Below are 18,672 nucleotides of genomic sequence, written 5' to 3'. Positions count from 1 at the left end.
TGAACTTGGGAAGACTGCCTTTTGTTGTATGTGATTGTGTGTGGCTTGCTGCGCTTTGTTGTGGATCTTATCTATGTTCTTATTTTTCCGCTTTACTCAGGTGTCCTTTATAAAAGAGACCAGTGCTGTCACTCTTGCTGCTCAGGACAGTCTCATCTTGTGGATTTGAGGACATACAGTAAAACTACCTGCCATTCACTCCGTATACCAGAGTCGCAAGAGCACAGGTGTTGTTCAGATGGAAAAAAATGTCCTTGTTGCTAGTTCATTGTGGGATTATGGGGGTTTTCACATCAGTGACTTGACCCCAAAGTCCAATTTGTTTGATTAGTGTGAAAACTTCATACTGCATCTGGGCCTAGGTTCACTTGAAAAGCTGGTGCACTCAGGTATGGTCCACATCAAGTGTGAAGCAACTGTACCAACACACGGAGGTGGAGTGTTATTTAGAGTGCATAGTGTAGTGTAGTTTTCTTCTTGATGTTTATTGGCGGATAGAAAACCAACTACATGAATGCCACCACCTGCTTTATCAGACTGTGTAGATCTGCAAGGGGGTGGGGGGGCAATCATACTCCGGCACAGTATGAAGATTAATTCACATCTTTTAACAGATTTCTTCCTTTGCTTGTACCATTTCTAATCATGTCCTCTCAGTTAGTAGTACTATAATCTGTCATCTCCACCACTTGAAGCAGGTCAAAGTTCATAACTTGCTTCTTAAATTTAATCAGTCTGAGTACATAACCCAGCAGATCATCGTGTATATGACGTCAAGCAGGAGCATAAGATAAAGCATTAGCAAGTATTTTAAGGCGGCCTCTTACTTGTGGATGTTTCTAAAAGTGTGGAGGATTATAGATCATGCTTTTAAGAGATCAGTCAAACTCTCGAGACAGCGGTCTTCGGATTTTAAAGTAGCATTAAGCAGGGCTGTGTGGTAACAGATAACTATGAACACAAGAAAATGTATTTGTATTTTGCTACCTAAAAGGTAATGGTTGGAGGAAAAAAGTGCAGAATGCTTTTAAAGTGAGAGTGAGAATCTCAGAGGGCCATTTAAACATTGACAGCTGTTTTACATCTAGGAAATGTGGCACAGAAAAAAATCTGGTTGTCAGTTTATGCATGTTTTTCAGTCCTCCTGTCTAACACAAACTAATGGCACCTCAGTGTTAGCTCAGTCTTTTGCTGCCATCTGGTCATGGAGGCAACATTTCAAACTGTCTCTCTGCATACACTGGGGCAATGAATTATGGTGACAGTAGTTCACTGGCAGGCTTAGTTTTAAAGAACACTTGGCTGAGGACTGACAGGTATCACGACACCCAAACTGAGGGACTGTCCTCCTATAAAACAGTAATCTCAGAGGTCGCCTGTGCAAGCAGCTTATTACAACCCATAGTTCTGTTTTATTGATAGGTGACCTCTAGCGGCCATACAACAGGAGGAAAGGAGGAAGTCAGGTGATAGTATAACAAGCAGCAAAGTCCGCTCCAGGGTTAGGCGGAGGGTTGGGGTGGGTAGATGGATGGGCCCACAAAACAGAGGACCTTGATACGGCAGACTGCTGTTCCTTTCTCATTTGAAGCAAATAGTTGGAGCAAATAGTGCCGCTGTAGGACACTGTTTCAGGAGACGCCTGTATAGGTCGTATCAGAGGATAGGGACTTACTGCTCACCGTTACGTGTGGTGGCATGTAGGGCTACAACAAAGGATTGCCACTCCTGCCTCCCACGCAGCAATATTAATTTCCTCTGTTTATGAGACTGGGTTATTTGCCCTGAGCCCAACCCCACTCATGAGTAGATCACACTTGCTATGTCCTCTATGGCCCTTGTTGAAAACAAATGCTGCAAAATTACTTCACTCAAGTGTTACTGAGTTTTCAGTTTTTCTTTTCATCTATGGTGGCACTTCCCATGTAGCAAAGTGATTTAAGAGTAATTGTAGGCCTTTCTGTGTTTAATGAAATACACTGCATGTGTAACCTAGCAGTAGCAACAGTTATGGAACAGATAAGAATGGCCTGTAATAGGCATAAAAATATTTATGTATAAATATATTTAGGAGAATGACAAAGAGGTCTCAGTATGTCACCACTGTGTATTCCTGGAATTGCTTTTTTGGTTTTACTTTAAAATCCCAATGAGTCTCTATGCTGGTTGCTCACTTGGAGCACTCCCACCCTCCATTCTTGAGCAGGGTGAAATGTGTGGAGCTGCATTCCAGAGCAAGAAATCTCAGAAAGCACCTGCTTGAATTAATTGTCGTGTCAGGGATATTGATCAACCACCCTTTCAACCCTCTGCAGATACATTATGGCAGTAAAAATCTTCCTTAATGCGTCTTTAATCCATGCCGACCGCCTGGCCTGAGTCCTTATTGTCTTGTAAGTGCAGTCATTATCTGTGATGTTCAGTAAATGCCGAACAGAAAGTACAGCCAAGGGTGAACTGCTTCTACCATGATGCATTACAAAGTGAGGCCGATTTGTATGAGAAAATGGGTTGGCATTAATTCTCTCTTCACTGAGTTTCTGGACCTCTCAGCTCTTACATGCAAGCTGACAACGGACTTCTACCTCTGCATTAAAGCCTGCTGTTTTGCATTCATTATCACTCAAGCTATGCAGATATTATACAGATACTGTATGCTGCAGAGAAAGAAGGAGAGAGGAGGCATCTTCTTCCTCCGAGATCAGGTTTATAGGAGAGAGAGATGAAGTGGAAGAGGGAAGTTAAAGTTCATTATCTAGATTCCCCTTGGTTCCTCTGTCAGAACTACTGATGGTGCATTCAGAGGCACTCTGATGTGTTTTATTGTACATTCTCTCCCTCCTCCTGATATCAGTGTCTGATGGAAGACATGTTTATATTTAAAAGCTGCATTATTTGATTTTTGGCGACTAAGGGGCAGGAAAAAAAGACAGAAACCCAACCCTGACATATTATCACAGTTGAACATTGTTATGGTTAACTTTTTAGCAAGCATTTACTTATTTGCATATCCAGTGGACACAAAGTAACATTAGCATTCATTCAAAATGATGTCTTTGACAATCTGATGAATGTAAATGTCTTTTTTGCTCTGGTGTGGTCACTGACTCCTGGCTCTTTAGCTGCTTAATGTCAAAATTTCTTCACCAGCTGGTCTCAAACTTTGTCTGCTGTTTGGTAATGGGCAAGGAGTGTGAAGTGAGCATATCAGAGCTTGTGGATGATCTGAGAGACAGATGTCAGCAGTGCTTCAGTGCTAATGAGACGCACAGCCATATAGCCCAACCTCACTCTGAGCTCCGTTACAGTTGTCATTATCCTCAGAATCAGCTGTCTTTCCAGCAGCACAGACAATAACCAGCCACACAGTCTTTACCACACTGAGAAATACAACCAAAATTATTGGTTTATTTACTCTTTGTGTTCATGCATCATTGACATCAGAGGTCTCGACTGAACACTGTAGATACACTTCTTTTGACAACATATGGGAGGTATGAGATTTTTGTGATATTATTGACTTCTTGTGGACATCATGTTTGATAGGCATACAAGACTAAATCAAGTAAGACTCAAAGCATGAAGAGATCACAGCTGTCTCATGAATCTCAAGAATTCTGAGTGGATTGATGAGTTGCAGAAGCAGCAATACATCTTTTATTTGAGATGGACAAGTGAGACATCCAAAGAATTCTCCAGAATCCAATCCATATTTTTTTTAGAAGTACTGCTGGCTTGAATTCCTGTGAGACTGATCCACTGACCAAATGTACCTGTGTTGGTTGGTAATTCTCTACAGGTTTGTCACTATGAGTGACCTAGTCCCAGTTTGTGCCGCTCTTCTATTAGCGTCATTTTTGACTCACAGTGGTAAGCATCTGTTTTTCTGGAAGATAAATACCTGTCAGTGTTTGAAAAACCCAGTAGTTCATTATTGCTCTATTTCAGTGTTGTGGATGCTTACCACTGTGACTTTAATGCTAGTAATGTTACATCTGAGACATTAAGTGGGGATAGGAGTGACCATTTTCACATTATGAGTAGACAATTGATGTAATGCTAGGGTCAAGATTAAAAATATTGAAAAATGCAGCTTCACACTCCAGAGATTTGAACTTTCAGGCAGAGATGAGATAATTATCAGGAGGCTAACAGTGTCTTAATGCAGAACATTACTGAGCAGTGCTATACTCAATGGGATGCTAATTATTAGCTCAGTTCTATTCTACCATAGAATTACAAAGCTGTTTTTTTTCTCCTTTCACACCTACTTGAATTTGTTGAATATCCATTGTCTTTCACTGTGATATTCCTGCTATTAATTCTGAGATGGATCCTTGGACACCCAACGACCGTGAATGTGGCTGTTAGCCACGGCACAGAGTGGAATGATTCCATTCTTACCACCCACTGGAAAGCAATCTAGGCTCGTAATGGGAAACTCAAATAGCAAATCTATGGGTATAAGCATGTCTCGAGAAGTCACGAGTCAGCAACAGGCTCAGTTAAGCAGTGAGATAGTTTAGCTGGAGGTCACAGGGACTACAATGAGGGACGGCTCCTTTTCACAGCCCCAGCACAGGCTATTTGTCGTAGTAGTGGGGGTCCTGGTAATGTGATGTGGAGGGGGAGTGGAAGGGAGGAGTCCTAGAGGAGAAATGGAAAAAATGTTGTGAGTAAGAGTTGATACTAGGCACAGAAAGAGGGGTGGGGGGGTGAAGGAAGGAGTTGAAGTGTTGTCATAATGCTTTGTATAAGTCGGTGGTGAGATTACAGTGGAGTTTGTGGAGCCTTGAGATATTTCCAGCAACAATAGAGCTTGATAGCAATCTGTAGCATCAATGGTAAACATCAGGGTTTGGTGTCAGAAGGGAATAACATAAAGATCAATTTTTACAACTACAGGAGAAGCCAATGCCACAGAACACAATGCAGCTCATCTCATCTTTTTGAGTTTGTCTTCTACTGTATAGGATGTGAAATATCACTCTTTCCTCAGCGCTCTGGGATGTTCTCAGCCCTGGTTGTTGAACAGCAGCACCATTCGGGAATGAAAAACCTTCACTCTAATACTTTCTATGTATAGTCTACATAGAAAAAAACCCTACAGCTGAAAATAACCCGGTCTACTCTGTGAAAGACAATTTTGAAAACATACTGTGGAAAGTCCTCAGAGAGCACACAATGTATGTACATCCACCAAGCATCTAGCAAAGTGATTTCAAGCGCAACCGCTCTTCTGACCATTTGCCACTCTTCATCGTAAGTGGAATAAAAGAATGTGAACACAAAGATAATCACAGGTGGAATAACCTACCATGTCTGCATATATTTGTGGCTGAAGAACAATGCAAGTAAAACGTAACAGGATTTCACTTGAACTTCAAAAGCAACAATTTTTTGTAGGGCTGGCCATGATTGGTTGGTCCAATCAGCTGCAGGCAACTTTTGTTAAGATAACAAGTGTGATGTTTATTTTATAATGGTTTTTTTTTTTTTCTTCCAGTGGGAGTCAGTGTCAATTGATGCTTTTAACTCATAGCTTGCACCACAAATTCTTTACAACAGCTAACAGGTTAATCACAGGGCTGCCAGGACAGTAAGTAATATCTGTAATAAATAATAACTCGGCATTTATCTATGTAAAACTTCTGAAACGTCACATTAATATGCTGTATAATTGGCAGCAACATTATTATTACAGGAATTACTATGATAAACCTGAGTTTCAGTGCAGAGTTGCAGTTTACCAATGGTCTAAATTTCTGCTGTCGAACTGGAAATTGTGGGTTGTCTTTGGGCAAGAAAATGGTTGCCAGCAGCTTTGAATGAGAAATGCGGGTCTTATAAAACACCACTCCCAGCTCCAGTGAAGCCCCCTCATCTCTGGAAGTCATTAGTTCGACAGGCAGACGGCATTATGCTGATGGTGGTGAAATGATAATTAGAGCTGGAGATAGATTGAGTCAATATAAGTGTAATTAATTTTTAAGTGTGAGGTTTATTAGTACAGAGGCAATCAGGCTCCTAATGAGGGCCTGATAGAACTTCTTAAATAGTGAAACCAGTCAAATTAATAGCTCTAATAGCTTCTGGCATGGGACTGTGCTTTTATTTATTGCATTTATGCATTCGTTTGTATATTTAGCACTTTTTTTCCCAAACACTAGTGTGATAATTTACTCTGATAAATTATGTCTCTTTGGATTCATAAAGCAAAGGGAGACAAACTGCTGCACATACATTTTACACTCACACACCCTATGTATGTGACTATAAATAGATTTTTCAGGCCATTAAGGCTCATCTTTCAAATCATGTCATTAATTAAGCTTAGAAATACTAAAGTAATTTCTCTTTAATGAACTTGCTCAATTAAGTCTGCCCTCTTTTTGGTTTAATCCTCCTCGCTTTAAGCACCAACTAACTGCACGTTCTCTCTGACTCTCCCCACACTTGCTCTTGCTTTTGTGTCATGGAGCACATTTCTCTGCCAGCTCTCCTCAACCTGCCCCTTCTCCTTTGTGTGTTTGTCTCAGCCATTTTGATGCATCACACCCTGTGCACTGCTCACAGAACAAATGACAGTCAATGGCACTGCCAGCCTGCTTCCAGCAAAAGGCTTTGAGACAGTACATGCATGCTCGCACACATGCCTACACACACAGTGGTATGATTTTCAAATAACTGCAAAACACAGGTGAAAGTAAGGTCTGTCAGACTTCCAAGTTTTGACATTAGATTACTTCCCTTTTTCCACATTAGGCCAGGTTTGACCTTCATTTACCATCACAATTCAACACCGTCACAATTTACCATCTTCTAATGCCTACTTCTATATGATAATACACCACATCGCAAAGCAAAAGTTATCTCAAACAGGTTTCATGAACATGACAGTGAGTTCAGTTTATTTCAATCACCAGATCTGAATCAAATACCTTTGGGATGTGAAGTGGAGCTTGGCAGCATGAATGTGCAGCTGACAAATCTGCATAAATTACCAAAATGTCAAAGGAATGTTTCCAACATCTCGTGGAAGCCTTGCCATGAAGAACTGAGGCTGATTTGAGAGCAAAGAGAGGCCCCAACCAGTATTAGCAGGGTGTTCCTGATAAAGTGCTCAGTGAGTTTGTATGACATCAGACACTGGCATTTTTAACAGCAAAGGTTTTGACCAAAATTGATTAATTTCTCAGTGAAACCCTCTTGTATGACCAGGCACTTACTGTGATTCCTGAGTGTAGAAAGTGTAAAATCTTTGCACACTAGGATTTTATCGCATTTCTTTCAAGCACAGCACAACATTAGCTCAGGTGGCAGAGCAGGTCGTCCTTGACACTGACTCTCAGTTCTGCTCCTGATGTGCAGGTTAGCTCCTTGTGTGGCAGCTTGGCCACAATCAGCCTGTGAATGTGTGTGCGTGGGCAAACGAGAGGCTTTGTAAAGTGCCTGCACTGTTCTCCGGATAAATGTGTTCTGTGAAACCAGTCCACTTACCTTGGAGCTGAGCCTGTGTATCCAGTATAAAATGACATCCTTGTGCTTTTCAGCTTGTACAACCAAGCTTTTATAAGAAACCCACTGAAAAACAGAAATAAGATTCAGTTCACTTTAGTAGGCAAAGCATGTCAAAGGAATGTTTCCAACATGTGTTGGACACAACAAAACCTCAAGTCTCACTTTTCAAACAGCTGATTTAACACAGTTTTACTTACATATAAATTAAAAATATATTACAGTATAACAGTGTTGTGTTTATGCTGTAAAATGACATTGCTTACACACAACAGATGTGCATTCTGTCCTGCTTCTGGTGTAGTTCTAGTGATTCAAAGGACATTTCAGTACATTGAACAGAACATTAGAATTCTTCAAGCCACGTCTTTTAACATGACTGATTCTTTATGAGTTTTTTGTGACAAAAAGGTTAGTAAACAGTTGTATACACACACATCTGGCAGACACAAAACAACATTATCATTCGTTTGTTTTTGTTTTTTTCTGTCTGTGTGATTACTGCAAGTCAAATATTCAGTCTTTGTGGAGTTCTCATTTCGTCTAAGGGAAATCTGTGGCTCTCCAGCTGGTAAATACTCCACTTTCTCCACCTGTGTCATAGAGCCAAAACAATGAACTAAAATAGGGTTTGTCATCATGAGTGACACATTTCACATTACACATAGTTTTTTGATCCATTGTTTTTTAAATTTAAAGATATTTGTTAGTGCAACTTTAATAAAGGCAACACAATCTCCAGTGCCCCCATAAGACATACTCACCCATTTTGACTTATTATCTCCATCATTTAACTTTTACAGCCATATGAAGTAGCTGTCATCTAGACGATAACACTTGAAAGACAGATTTCACATCAGACACTTTCAATAAACCAAAATACATTTAAAGGTGGAGAGGTTACAGTTTTGAGCTGTATATGAGGTGATGTCGGGTAATAAAACCATAGCAAAAGTGCCTCTTTCAGATGCGCAATGTTGCCATTTCATATCTTGTGATCATATTTTGTCAGGTTGCTCCATGACACTGAGTACACACACACACATCCACACCTCCAAACACAAAAAAGCATTTATAAACCCATGTGAATGACAAAAAAGTGTCAGTGCTTCCTCCCAGAACTGTTAGACTGCTTTTAAAAATAGTTAGGGGAACCACTCTGCACCTCGTAATGCCTTCAACTACACAAATTCAAAGCCTTTTTTGTGCTGCTGCTGCTGTGATGTTTAGTACATGAAGACAAACTGAACTTACAAATGTCTCTCTCTCTATCTTTTGTAGCCTTCTGTGAAGAGGGATGTAGGAGCGGAGGGACCTGTGTGTCTCCCAACACGTGTGTCTGTCCCTCGGGATTTACAGGACGCCACTGTGAGACAGGTAAGACCTGAGGACCCCACCTGACCTCTCACATGTCCACTTTGTTCAGCTGTGCCTCCTAATTATAGCCCAGCTGAAACATCGTATTGTTTTTATCGAGTTTTAGAAGTGACATCAGAGAAATGGTCATCAGGTCGGTCTGAGGGCTCGGCCGTTGCCCTTTGTTCCTCTCTCTCTGTTTCTGTTCTCCCTTCCTCCCACTCACTCCATCTCTTGCTCACAGAAGCACACATGCTTGCACGCACTCTCTCACACACACACACACACACACACACACACACACGTTTTCACACCCCATCTCTAAAAAGCCCTGTGTTTAAATTGGACACTGCAGAGATTGAGGATCCCAGGAGAGCTGTAGAGAAGAGCAGCTAATTCCTCTCTACTCGCCTCCTCCCCTCTCCCTCCTCCCGTCCTCTCATCTCCTCCTCCATTTTCCCTCTTATCCCCCTTTCTCTTCCCCCCTCCTTTCTCTCCCCGTTCTGTTTCCTCCCCTCCTTACTCTATTATGCTTTTCTTCTTCACATCTTCCTCTTCTTTCCTACCTTTGCCTTCTGTTCTCTTCTCAGCCTTTTTCCTTCTCCCTTCTCTTTTTTCCCTGTCTGCTCTCCTCTGCCCTCCCCTCTTCCTCCTATCTCTTATTCTTCTCTCCTCCTTCACTCATCTCTTCTCCTTTCCTTTTTTTCTACTCTCCTTTCCTTTTCTCATTCCTTTCCCTCACCACTTCCACTCCTTCTACCTTTCCTACTACTCCTCTTCTCATCTTTTCCTGCTCATTCATCATCTCTTTTCCTCCCTCATTTCTCTCCTCTTGTTATTAAACCTTCTGTCTCTGCAGTTTTATTTTACAGAAGTGATCAGCCAGCTCTCACGGGGTTCCTGCATTTACAGGTCAGCTGTTGTCAGCAGCATGTTGTCGTGGTTTCCCTTTAGATACCAGATTACACATAGCTGTGCACATTATTAATGACATAATCTCTACATATTGCCCCAAACACTTATACCCCAGGTTCTGCTGTCAGTTGTAATAGCCTCTATTCATGTGAAAAGCAGAGGAAGAGTGTACATGTCTGTTTGCTGTAGTCCCTCAGGGAAACATTTACTTTTTTCATCACAAGTCTGTGTTGTCTGTGGATAACACTCTGCAGAAAACAGCAGTCAGTAGGGAGCAGATGATATCAAGTCTAAAAATTACTCAAATGCTCTTTTATTGTGTGTGTGTGTGTGTGTGTGTGTGTATGCATGTGTGTGTGTGTGATTAATTCTTCATTGATTTCACAAAAAAACAATAAAAAACAGTGTCCCCCTCCCAATTTCTGCCACAGGATTACAGATTGTGTCTTACAAACTAGCCAGTGGCCCAGTTTACGTTACATTGCACGTCTTGAATAAAAAGAAACATACAGTATGAATGTATAGGAATAGTAAAATTTACGAAAAAAGTTTAAAATATTGTCACACTCACCACTGCTGGCGTTTTTTTTACAGAAGTAATGATAAAGTTCTTTCTGAAATTAGATTTTTTTACATTCAGTTGGTTTGAGTTTCTCATTGATTTGAGCCTAAATTCTTCAAGTTGGTGAAGTGTAGACAATTTGTGTCAAAAAATTTCAGAACTGTGCATGTGTGTGTGTGTGTGTGTGTGTGTGCATGTTCCCAAAGCCTCTGTTAGCATATTCAGGATACGCAAATTCTTGTTACCTTCAGTTATCAAATGACCAGTAGTCATACGATGAAAGTTGTCAGTTAATTTTTGGGAAACTGCATTTTCATCCCTCAAATTTTAGGAATCCTAAAATATTGTTATAGTTTATGTAGCTCTGTAGTGAAATGAAAGCACATTCTTTTCTCTTTCACACTTTCACACCAAGTTTGACAATAAAGCTGATTCAGAATACTCTCAAGTATTTGAACCTCTGAGAGGTAATCAGTGGCAATCAGTGTACAACACATTTTATAAAAGATGGCAAGCAACCAAGGGCTAATTAACTTCCCAATAAACAACATCAAATATCTATCAGTTAATTAACATGGCAAGCTAAGTCCTCAGACCTTTTCTCTGAAAATGAAATTTTATATCCACATGGTAATTCTTCACTGTTGCAACTTTGGCACAGACTTTACCTTTGTGCGTGTAAATTGAATTTTGATGACTAACAAAATGCAAGCTTGGCTTGAAAAAAACACTATACTGCATCTGCAAAGAGATTCTGTTGCTTCTCTTTGAACGGCTTGAGAAGGGGTGAGGAAAGGAAAAAAGATTATGCAATGAAAAAAAATAAAGTGTTAAAGCGAGGAGTAGATGAGATGCAGAAAGCAGCCCTCCCCTCTCATCTCATCATAGACATCAAAATATGGACTAACTTATCATCCCACTAATAGGACTCCTCCCCATGGCCCTCTGGCTGCTGCCTGAGGGGTGTTACTGGTGTGATGCAGGGGAAAATCACTCTATCTGTCTGTCTATGTCAAAATCTGTGTCTGTCTCAGGTTGTCAAACTGTTTTTCTCTAAATGCATATCTCATTGGCGGAAACTACAGGAGAACATGGTTTGATTTCTGCTCACTGTGAGCCAGCAGCGACTCTACAGTTAACTTCCAACAAAATGTTTAGATTTTAAAGTTTGCCAAAGGGGATAAGTGATAATGAACAACACATGGACAAAATCCTGAACATTTGAGATCAAATCTTTATATCAAACTAGACACAGGTACATTTTAAAGGAAATGTACATGTGCTCGATTCTGTTGAAAAATTGCAGCTGAAATATTGAAAGCAGCACAGATGTCTTATTATATAAAAGGTTGAGTGTCTGAAATGTATTTTTATGAGCATAATGTTTCAAATTGAAGCTGTGGCTGATGTTGAATCAGTGAGAGAACTTGATATGGCATTTGAAATGAAAGGAATTGAAGTATGAGTTGAAATGTCACACTTAGGATTAAGTGTATAAGTCAGTGTAAAAGTATAAGTGTTCACCTTTACCTTTATTAGTGTTATTAAATTGTCCAATATATTGATGTATAACACATTAACAATACCATAAATACACACATACTCTCTGTATGTTTCTATTAAGATAAAAGTAAGATCTAGAGTGATTTAATAGAACATATATTCGAAATAATTTTTTCCCTTAAGAGTTGCGACATCTACAACTGTCTTATACATTTTAAGCAAATACCGCTTTAACAAGAAAACCAACATGTAGCACATCCAGTATTTTGTAATAGTGTTCTGGAGGTAAAATACTTCCATGTCCTTAACATGCTGTCAGGATGGTAGAGTTCCCCTTGAAAACTTGCCATAGGCGACTTGTACAAGCTGTACAGAAGGTTCATGTTTTAACTCTGTGTCTGTCTCTGTGTTTCACTCTCTACCCATCTTCTACCTGAGAGTATGTATCAAACTCTTTTACTGTCAGTCTGTATGTTTCTCATGTATATCTGTCTCTATCTTCTGCCTCCACTTCCATCTCCCTCTCTGCTGCCCTTCCCACCAATGTAATAAAACACATCACTGCTCCACTGACTTCTCCCCTGTGCAGTGTGTACTGTTGCTCAGTGGGAAGTTAGGAGCATCTAAATATGAAGCACATGGGAATAGAGTTGATCTTTTCATTGATCTTTTCATCTTCTCCCACGTTGATCCATTCACCAGGGTTGCCTCTGTTTCTCATGTGGGTTCATATAGCTGCCACAGATCCTCTGTTGGATCCTTGTGATTTATTTTCTGAAAGGCTTTACTCCAAAGGATCAAAAGCTGAACAGCTCACCTAACGATGAACTCCCAGTTCACACATTGTGAAATATATACTACTTCTTTGCCAAAACAGCCAGTGTAAGGTAATGCAGGTACTGTACTGCAGAGTTTGTGTTTGAGTTACAGGTGACCCCCCAAAAAATAAAATAAAATAAAAAATAGTGCTACAAGTTGACAGTCGAGGATATGTCAGTGAGTTCTGAGGTTCAGCCAAACTTCAGAAAACATCTGAAGCTCTTCACTGCTGAGCTCAAAGTGTAAACCTGACAAACACAATGTTAAAAATCTCCAGACATTAAAGAATATGTTCAAATTATTTAAAGTCTTTTCTAAATCAATACTCAGACAGAGGGAGCAAAATCTACACTCCTAATTCTTTACATACATGTTTTTCAAAGTAAAGTCAAATCTAAGGAGGCTTCAGAAGTCTTAGCCAATTAGGCAACAAATTTACAGTCTCTTTAGTTTGACATTTCTGCTTTATGTGTCTTGGACCTTTATCTACTTGCTGACCTGCAGTGCACTCAAGTAACTGTAACTCTGGGAAATACCCACTCAGACTGCTGAAGTCTCAAAACAGCATCACATTAACTTTAGAAAGCATTTTTACACTGAACAAGGATCGCTTTTTTTAAAACCCCCATTACTTACAATCACCTCTCCTTCATTAGCAGCACTTTAAAACCATGACGGTTGGGCTACTTCAGCTTTTTAGGTCATTTTAAGAAAAAAAAAACATCTGCAGGGCTCCTTAGATTACACTAAATACTGTCTTTGTGTAAAAAAAAGAAGTCTATAGGTTGCTTAGTACCCAATGTTACATTTTGTTGTTAAGCGACATCTAGCTGCTGTAGTAATTATGAGGGGAACAAAGCAGATGACAATGTTGGTATTAAGAGCAACAAAGTCCATGTTAGGAGGGGGTTAGGTGGATGGATGAGTCAACAAAGCACAGGACTTTCATACAGGAGATTGGTGTTTCTGTTTGAACCCAGTAGTTATCTTTTTTTTTTCTTTTAGCCATGACTTTTCCACAACATCAACCATATTTCTTATCGTTACCATGACAACAAAGCTCCAGTACACCTGCTGGGTATGTTTCTATTGGTCGTTATCTGAGGGTAGGAACAAGACACCTTCAGTATATGATTGTTAGGTTGTAGGACTGAGGTGTGTGACTCTGAGAATGTGACTACATGAGGTTTTTTATGCTTGTTTTTACAAAGCTATCCATTCAGACTGAAATTAAAGGTTGTTCATTCTGAAACAACTTCGCAGCTGTATTTTCACTTAATTTTCTGAATATTGCTTCATGTTGGTCCAACATCATTTAGCAATAAAATATGGCCCTTGGTGATTAGCAGGTCAAAAGACATTGGCATCTGAGTTAAAACATGGTTGAAAATTACATTTAGACATTCAGGTTACATATAACTGTTGTGTTGACAGTAATTTAGAGATTATATTTGAATTTGTATTTAGGATGTGCTGCAAATAAATATAGTCATTTAGATGCTGGTGAAACAGCACCACCATTTATATGTGACCTAAATGTCAAAAAAAAGAAAAGAAAAAACTGTATACACATTAAACCTTTAAATACTGTATCATGTTAATAACAAGTTACTGTAGCAAGTGGACATTTTGTCAAATGCAATTACAGAGGTAAATGAAAATGAGTATTGATATCAGTTAGTTGTATAGAGCAGTGCTGCATCCCGTCATTAGTGCTTGGCTGTGGTCACTCTAACTGCTCTTTTAATCCGGGCTGTTAATTTTATGCACATTTACTGGTCACAGACTGTCAGGTAGCAACAAACAGGAACCCTGGTTGTGGTTTCCATCTGAGGACACATTACTGTAAATGCACCATGTGACATTTTCTGTGATGTTGTTTCAGTAGGTTAGTGGGGCTGAGATAAGAGTAATTATGTAAAGCTCAGTAGTCAGAGGATTCTCCGGAGAGCTTGGGGATTATTTTAACTATGTGTGGATTAATTCCCATTTCCTCCCTGAGCTAAAACTCACAGCTCTTCACAGTCTGGGCTGTCACAAAGTCTTCACGTATCCCCGTTGGGAAAATCCACAGACGGGGCAGAAGTGAAGCCCTGCAGAAAAGTACTAAGTGCTCTCGTTTGCATTGTAACTGAAGGAAACAGAGGGAAATGTGAAATGCTGTCTGGTGTCTTTCCTTCCTGTGGCTGTAACAAAGATTGATGGTGTGTGTGTGTATGTGTGTGTAGCATATTGTACGTCATACCACAGGAAGGTCACCTGTCCACATCACTACCACAGACAAAGAAAACAAATGGCTTCTCACACACACACTAGCACTCACTTGTAAACACACACCAGTTAACAAACAGCTTCATAAGACTACTGAGCAAACAGGAATTATTGACTGTGTGTGAGTGACATGAGCTTTTATTACGTCTAAATAAAAGGTCTTACTAGGCCAGTGATGGATGGCATTTTAAATAATGTGCTCCTCAGTAAAAGGAGATTCAGAGTCCTGGTGGAATTAAGTATTTCTGTGCTTACAACTGCAGCTGTGAATTATCACAGTTCTCAGATCAGACAGATGGCGTGCCATTGTTGGCTTTTACGGCCAGCACTTCTGGTAACAATGACTGATTATATTGCCATAAAATTTGAACTGGACTTTCTTTCTTGGGATGCTTTCGATGATGCAATGACCTCTAGTGCCAGTGTCACACTAAAATCTCAGTTTTATCAAGTTTTAGTCAAGACTAAAGAACTGACAAATAGAATAATGTCTGGTGACATTTAATTTAATTGTCTACACAGGAACAAAAGTGCATAATCTACAGGTGCATTGTTTTTGTTCCCTCTTTGTTCCTCTCATTCCAACACCTTCATTTAGAGAGAGTTTATGCCACATAAAGTTACTAAGTATGTCAAAAGTACTAATGAGTTTACTGTAGTTGATGAAAATGAGAACTGTACACAATAGAGGTGTGTGTGTATGTTTGTGTGGGTGTCAAGAAGAACAAAGAGATCCAGACAAGGTCTGTGAGTTGTACAGAGTGAAGTGCGCTGAGTAATAGGAAGATGATGAAAAAGAGGTCGAATACAGGTGGAAAGGTGTTCTACCTTTAAACAAAAATTTGTCTCAATTTTAGTAATGGATGCAACATGAAAAATGACAAAGTCATATTACCATCACTTTTCTTCTTTAATTTCATTTTAATTGACAAAAGAGGCATTGTAACCATGAATTATATTACCAATACAGTGTATAAGGAGAGGTCTGACAACTTTTCAACAGCCAATATTATTATGTTCATACTATTATTCATGACTAATGTTAACTTTCAGCTTTACATAGTTGCCCAATTTCAGTTCACTACCCAAGACCAATTCACTGTTGGGCCCTGAAAAAAACTTGTTAGACTCATTGTTCTGATCTACTGTACTAAAATTCAGTGTTCCAGCACTGTTCGCCCAATATATTAAGCACCCTCACATACTCTTGAAGCTGAAAGTAGGTGGTTTAATTTCATAGTCATTGTTCCAGATTCAGTGATGCCTCTGTTATGTTCACATAATTAAAACTGTAAAACAGGGAGAGGCAGAAAAATAAGTGATGTGGACTGAAATTCTCAGAGACAAGAAAATGGGAAGATGAAAGAAAAACTGCAACACCTCATGTACCACATAATTAAAGTGGTAATGTTTTGTAGTGGCAGTGAAAAACATCATAGAATGAGTCACTTTTCATAAATTATGGACAGATGCTGGAGAGCAGGGCAGGATTACTGTTATTAGGAAGGCTGGCAGCGCCGTCGCCTCTTGTTTGTGTACTGTAGATGTTCAGACTGGGCATTATTGTTGTTCTTTACAGATCTTTCCCCACAAGGAACATAAACATGTTTATTTGTTTATGCAAAACGGGGAAGTATTTTGCATGAGCCCACTGAAAGTACAGGATAGGGAGGCTCAAAACATATATGTAAGTGTAAAAATTAATGGATGAATGAAAAACAAAATTGGCTTCATTCTGATTAAATCATAGTGCCACAATCCTTATTTGCTCTAACCATTATACTTTATCTGCCACGGTGACAAAGAGTTAATATGAACAGTTACAGCAGACATACAGTGTGCTGTAGGTTCATTAGTCACACTGTATGCTATAAAAAGTGATATGTGGTCTGCCTGTGCTGTATATTCAAGCTGCTGGCAGCTGTTAGCCTCCTTTGTGCAGCCACAGTGACTGATGACTGCTGCGTTCTGTTGCAGGGTTAAATAAAGACACACGACTATCTCTCGCTGTTTTCACACAACCTCGGAGGCCTTGCAATCATAAACTGCTAAATGAATATATAAGGGCAAAGACACAATTTTTATTTTGCCATTGCAATAATTTCTGTTCAGTGCTATGCAAATATTTCTTCACCACTTAGAAAATAGATAGCTATCATGCAAAAAAGAACAAATCTGGGCAGATAGCACACATTGCCATAGTTTCTCAATGGCATACTAGTTTTGACAAAAAACAATGCTTTCTCAGTAGCACAGAAGTAAAACCCTGTTCCACTAATGTAAAGATCAGGGCTTCAGTTACCAACAGGGGTACCTCAGATTCGGGTTTGGGTTGTGATGGACAGATTTGGCCTTGTTTGTGGGTGGGAGCCTGTTGAGGGATCATGTCCTTGTTGCTGGTATGGGCACCTACACAGACAAAAAATACATTCTTTGCAGTGTATCAACCTGAGGGTTAGAGGACAACAGCTTTTATTCAACTTTTATTCTTGACATTCTCTTTCCTTACTGCTCTGATTAGTTTTTACAATTTGACAAATTGGAAGTATAAAAATGAACCCTGTTAAACCAAATCAGTGTCATATTTGATACTTAATGGTGCACTGAATCCCTGCTGCTCTAATGACTACCGGATTAAACTGTTATTTCATGCTGCACCTTTAGCATGCTCTATAGACAGTCCAAGCACGTGGACTTATGCCCTCTCATGCACCCGCACAGCACTGCTCTTTTGTTGAAGGGTTAGCTGCTCTCAACCACCAGTCACCTTTAATCTTGCTATCTTTCAGTGGGATGTCAGTAAGGGAATCTTTTGGTGTAGCTCTGACCAGATCTCTGACCTGAGAGGCTGACAGAGGGCAGCCCTCATGGCAGCTGTCACGTCTTATTACCTACAGCGCACCAGCTCAGTGGCACAACCACAACACACACTGTTAAACAGCTCACCCTAAGCCTCCCTTTTATCTGTACACAGATAAATATGTGTGTGTGTGAGTGTGTGTGTGTTTGACCATGCAGGCCAAAGGTATCACTTGTGGCTTTCACAACAGGACTGAAACAACACAAATATGTTCATAACACAAGATCAGAGGGCCTGTTTTGTTATATTTTTATGGATAAACTGCAGCTGCGTATTGATGCCAAATAGAATTGCTCTCACAGTGTCTGCTCTGTATACAGAGATATGGTATGTGATGAGGACAAGTGCAGTGGGTTTTAGCTTTAATGTAAGTGGATCAAAAGAAGTCAGACAACTCTTTTCTAAGGCAAGGCAAGTTTATTGCTATAGCACCTTTAAACAACAAGGCAATTAAAAGTGCTATATATCAGACATAAATATGCAATTCTCAAGGATACCATACTTTATTCCCTAAAAGATCTCAGTTTATTTGTAAACTCATGTAACTTTACAATAACAATACAATAAATATACTGTAAATCATAATCATAATGTAAAAGCTAGGCATAGAATACAACATTATAATGGAATACAACATTATAATGGAATACAACATTATAATGGAATTTTCCAGAATAATTTTCTCATAAATAAAAAAAAGTCAAATTTTTCTGTTGTCGTTAGCTAGCAAGCTAATCATAGTGCATTCAAGTTGAGGGCACATAAGTAACTAAAGATGAAACTGATGTTGATATTCCAGGTTTTAAAAAATGCTACTGTTGTAATTATACAGCTGCAGTATATCAGGCTAAGGAATCAGCAGCTTTTG

The 18,672-nt window shown here is 39.5% G+C and overlaps 1 protein-coding gene across 1 annotated transcript in view; it reads left to right on the top strand.

Annotated features, from left to right (window-relative positions):
* The window catches only part of LOC108887784 (protein kinase C-binding protein NELL1), a 215,958-nt gene that overhangs the window by 176,518 nt on the left and 20,768 nt on the right, over window positions 1–18,672 (top strand). Inside the window, exon 15 of the mRNA XM_018683324.2 lies at window positions 8,800–8,895. Coding sequence (XP_018538840.1) covers window positions 8,800–8,895 — 96 coding nt within the window. The remainder of the gene's footprint in view (window positions 1–8,799; window positions 8,896–18,672) is intronic.

This window comes from Lates calcarifer, linkage group LG2 (assembly GCF_001640805.2).
Source record: "Lates calcarifer isolate ASB-BC8 linkage group LG2, TLL_Latcal_v3, whole genome shotgun sequence".
NCBI classification, from domain to species: Eukaryota; Metazoa; Chordata; class Actinopteri; family Centropomidae; genus Lates; species Lates calcarifer.
This window is presented reverse-complemented; position numbering and strand designations above follow the sequence as displayed.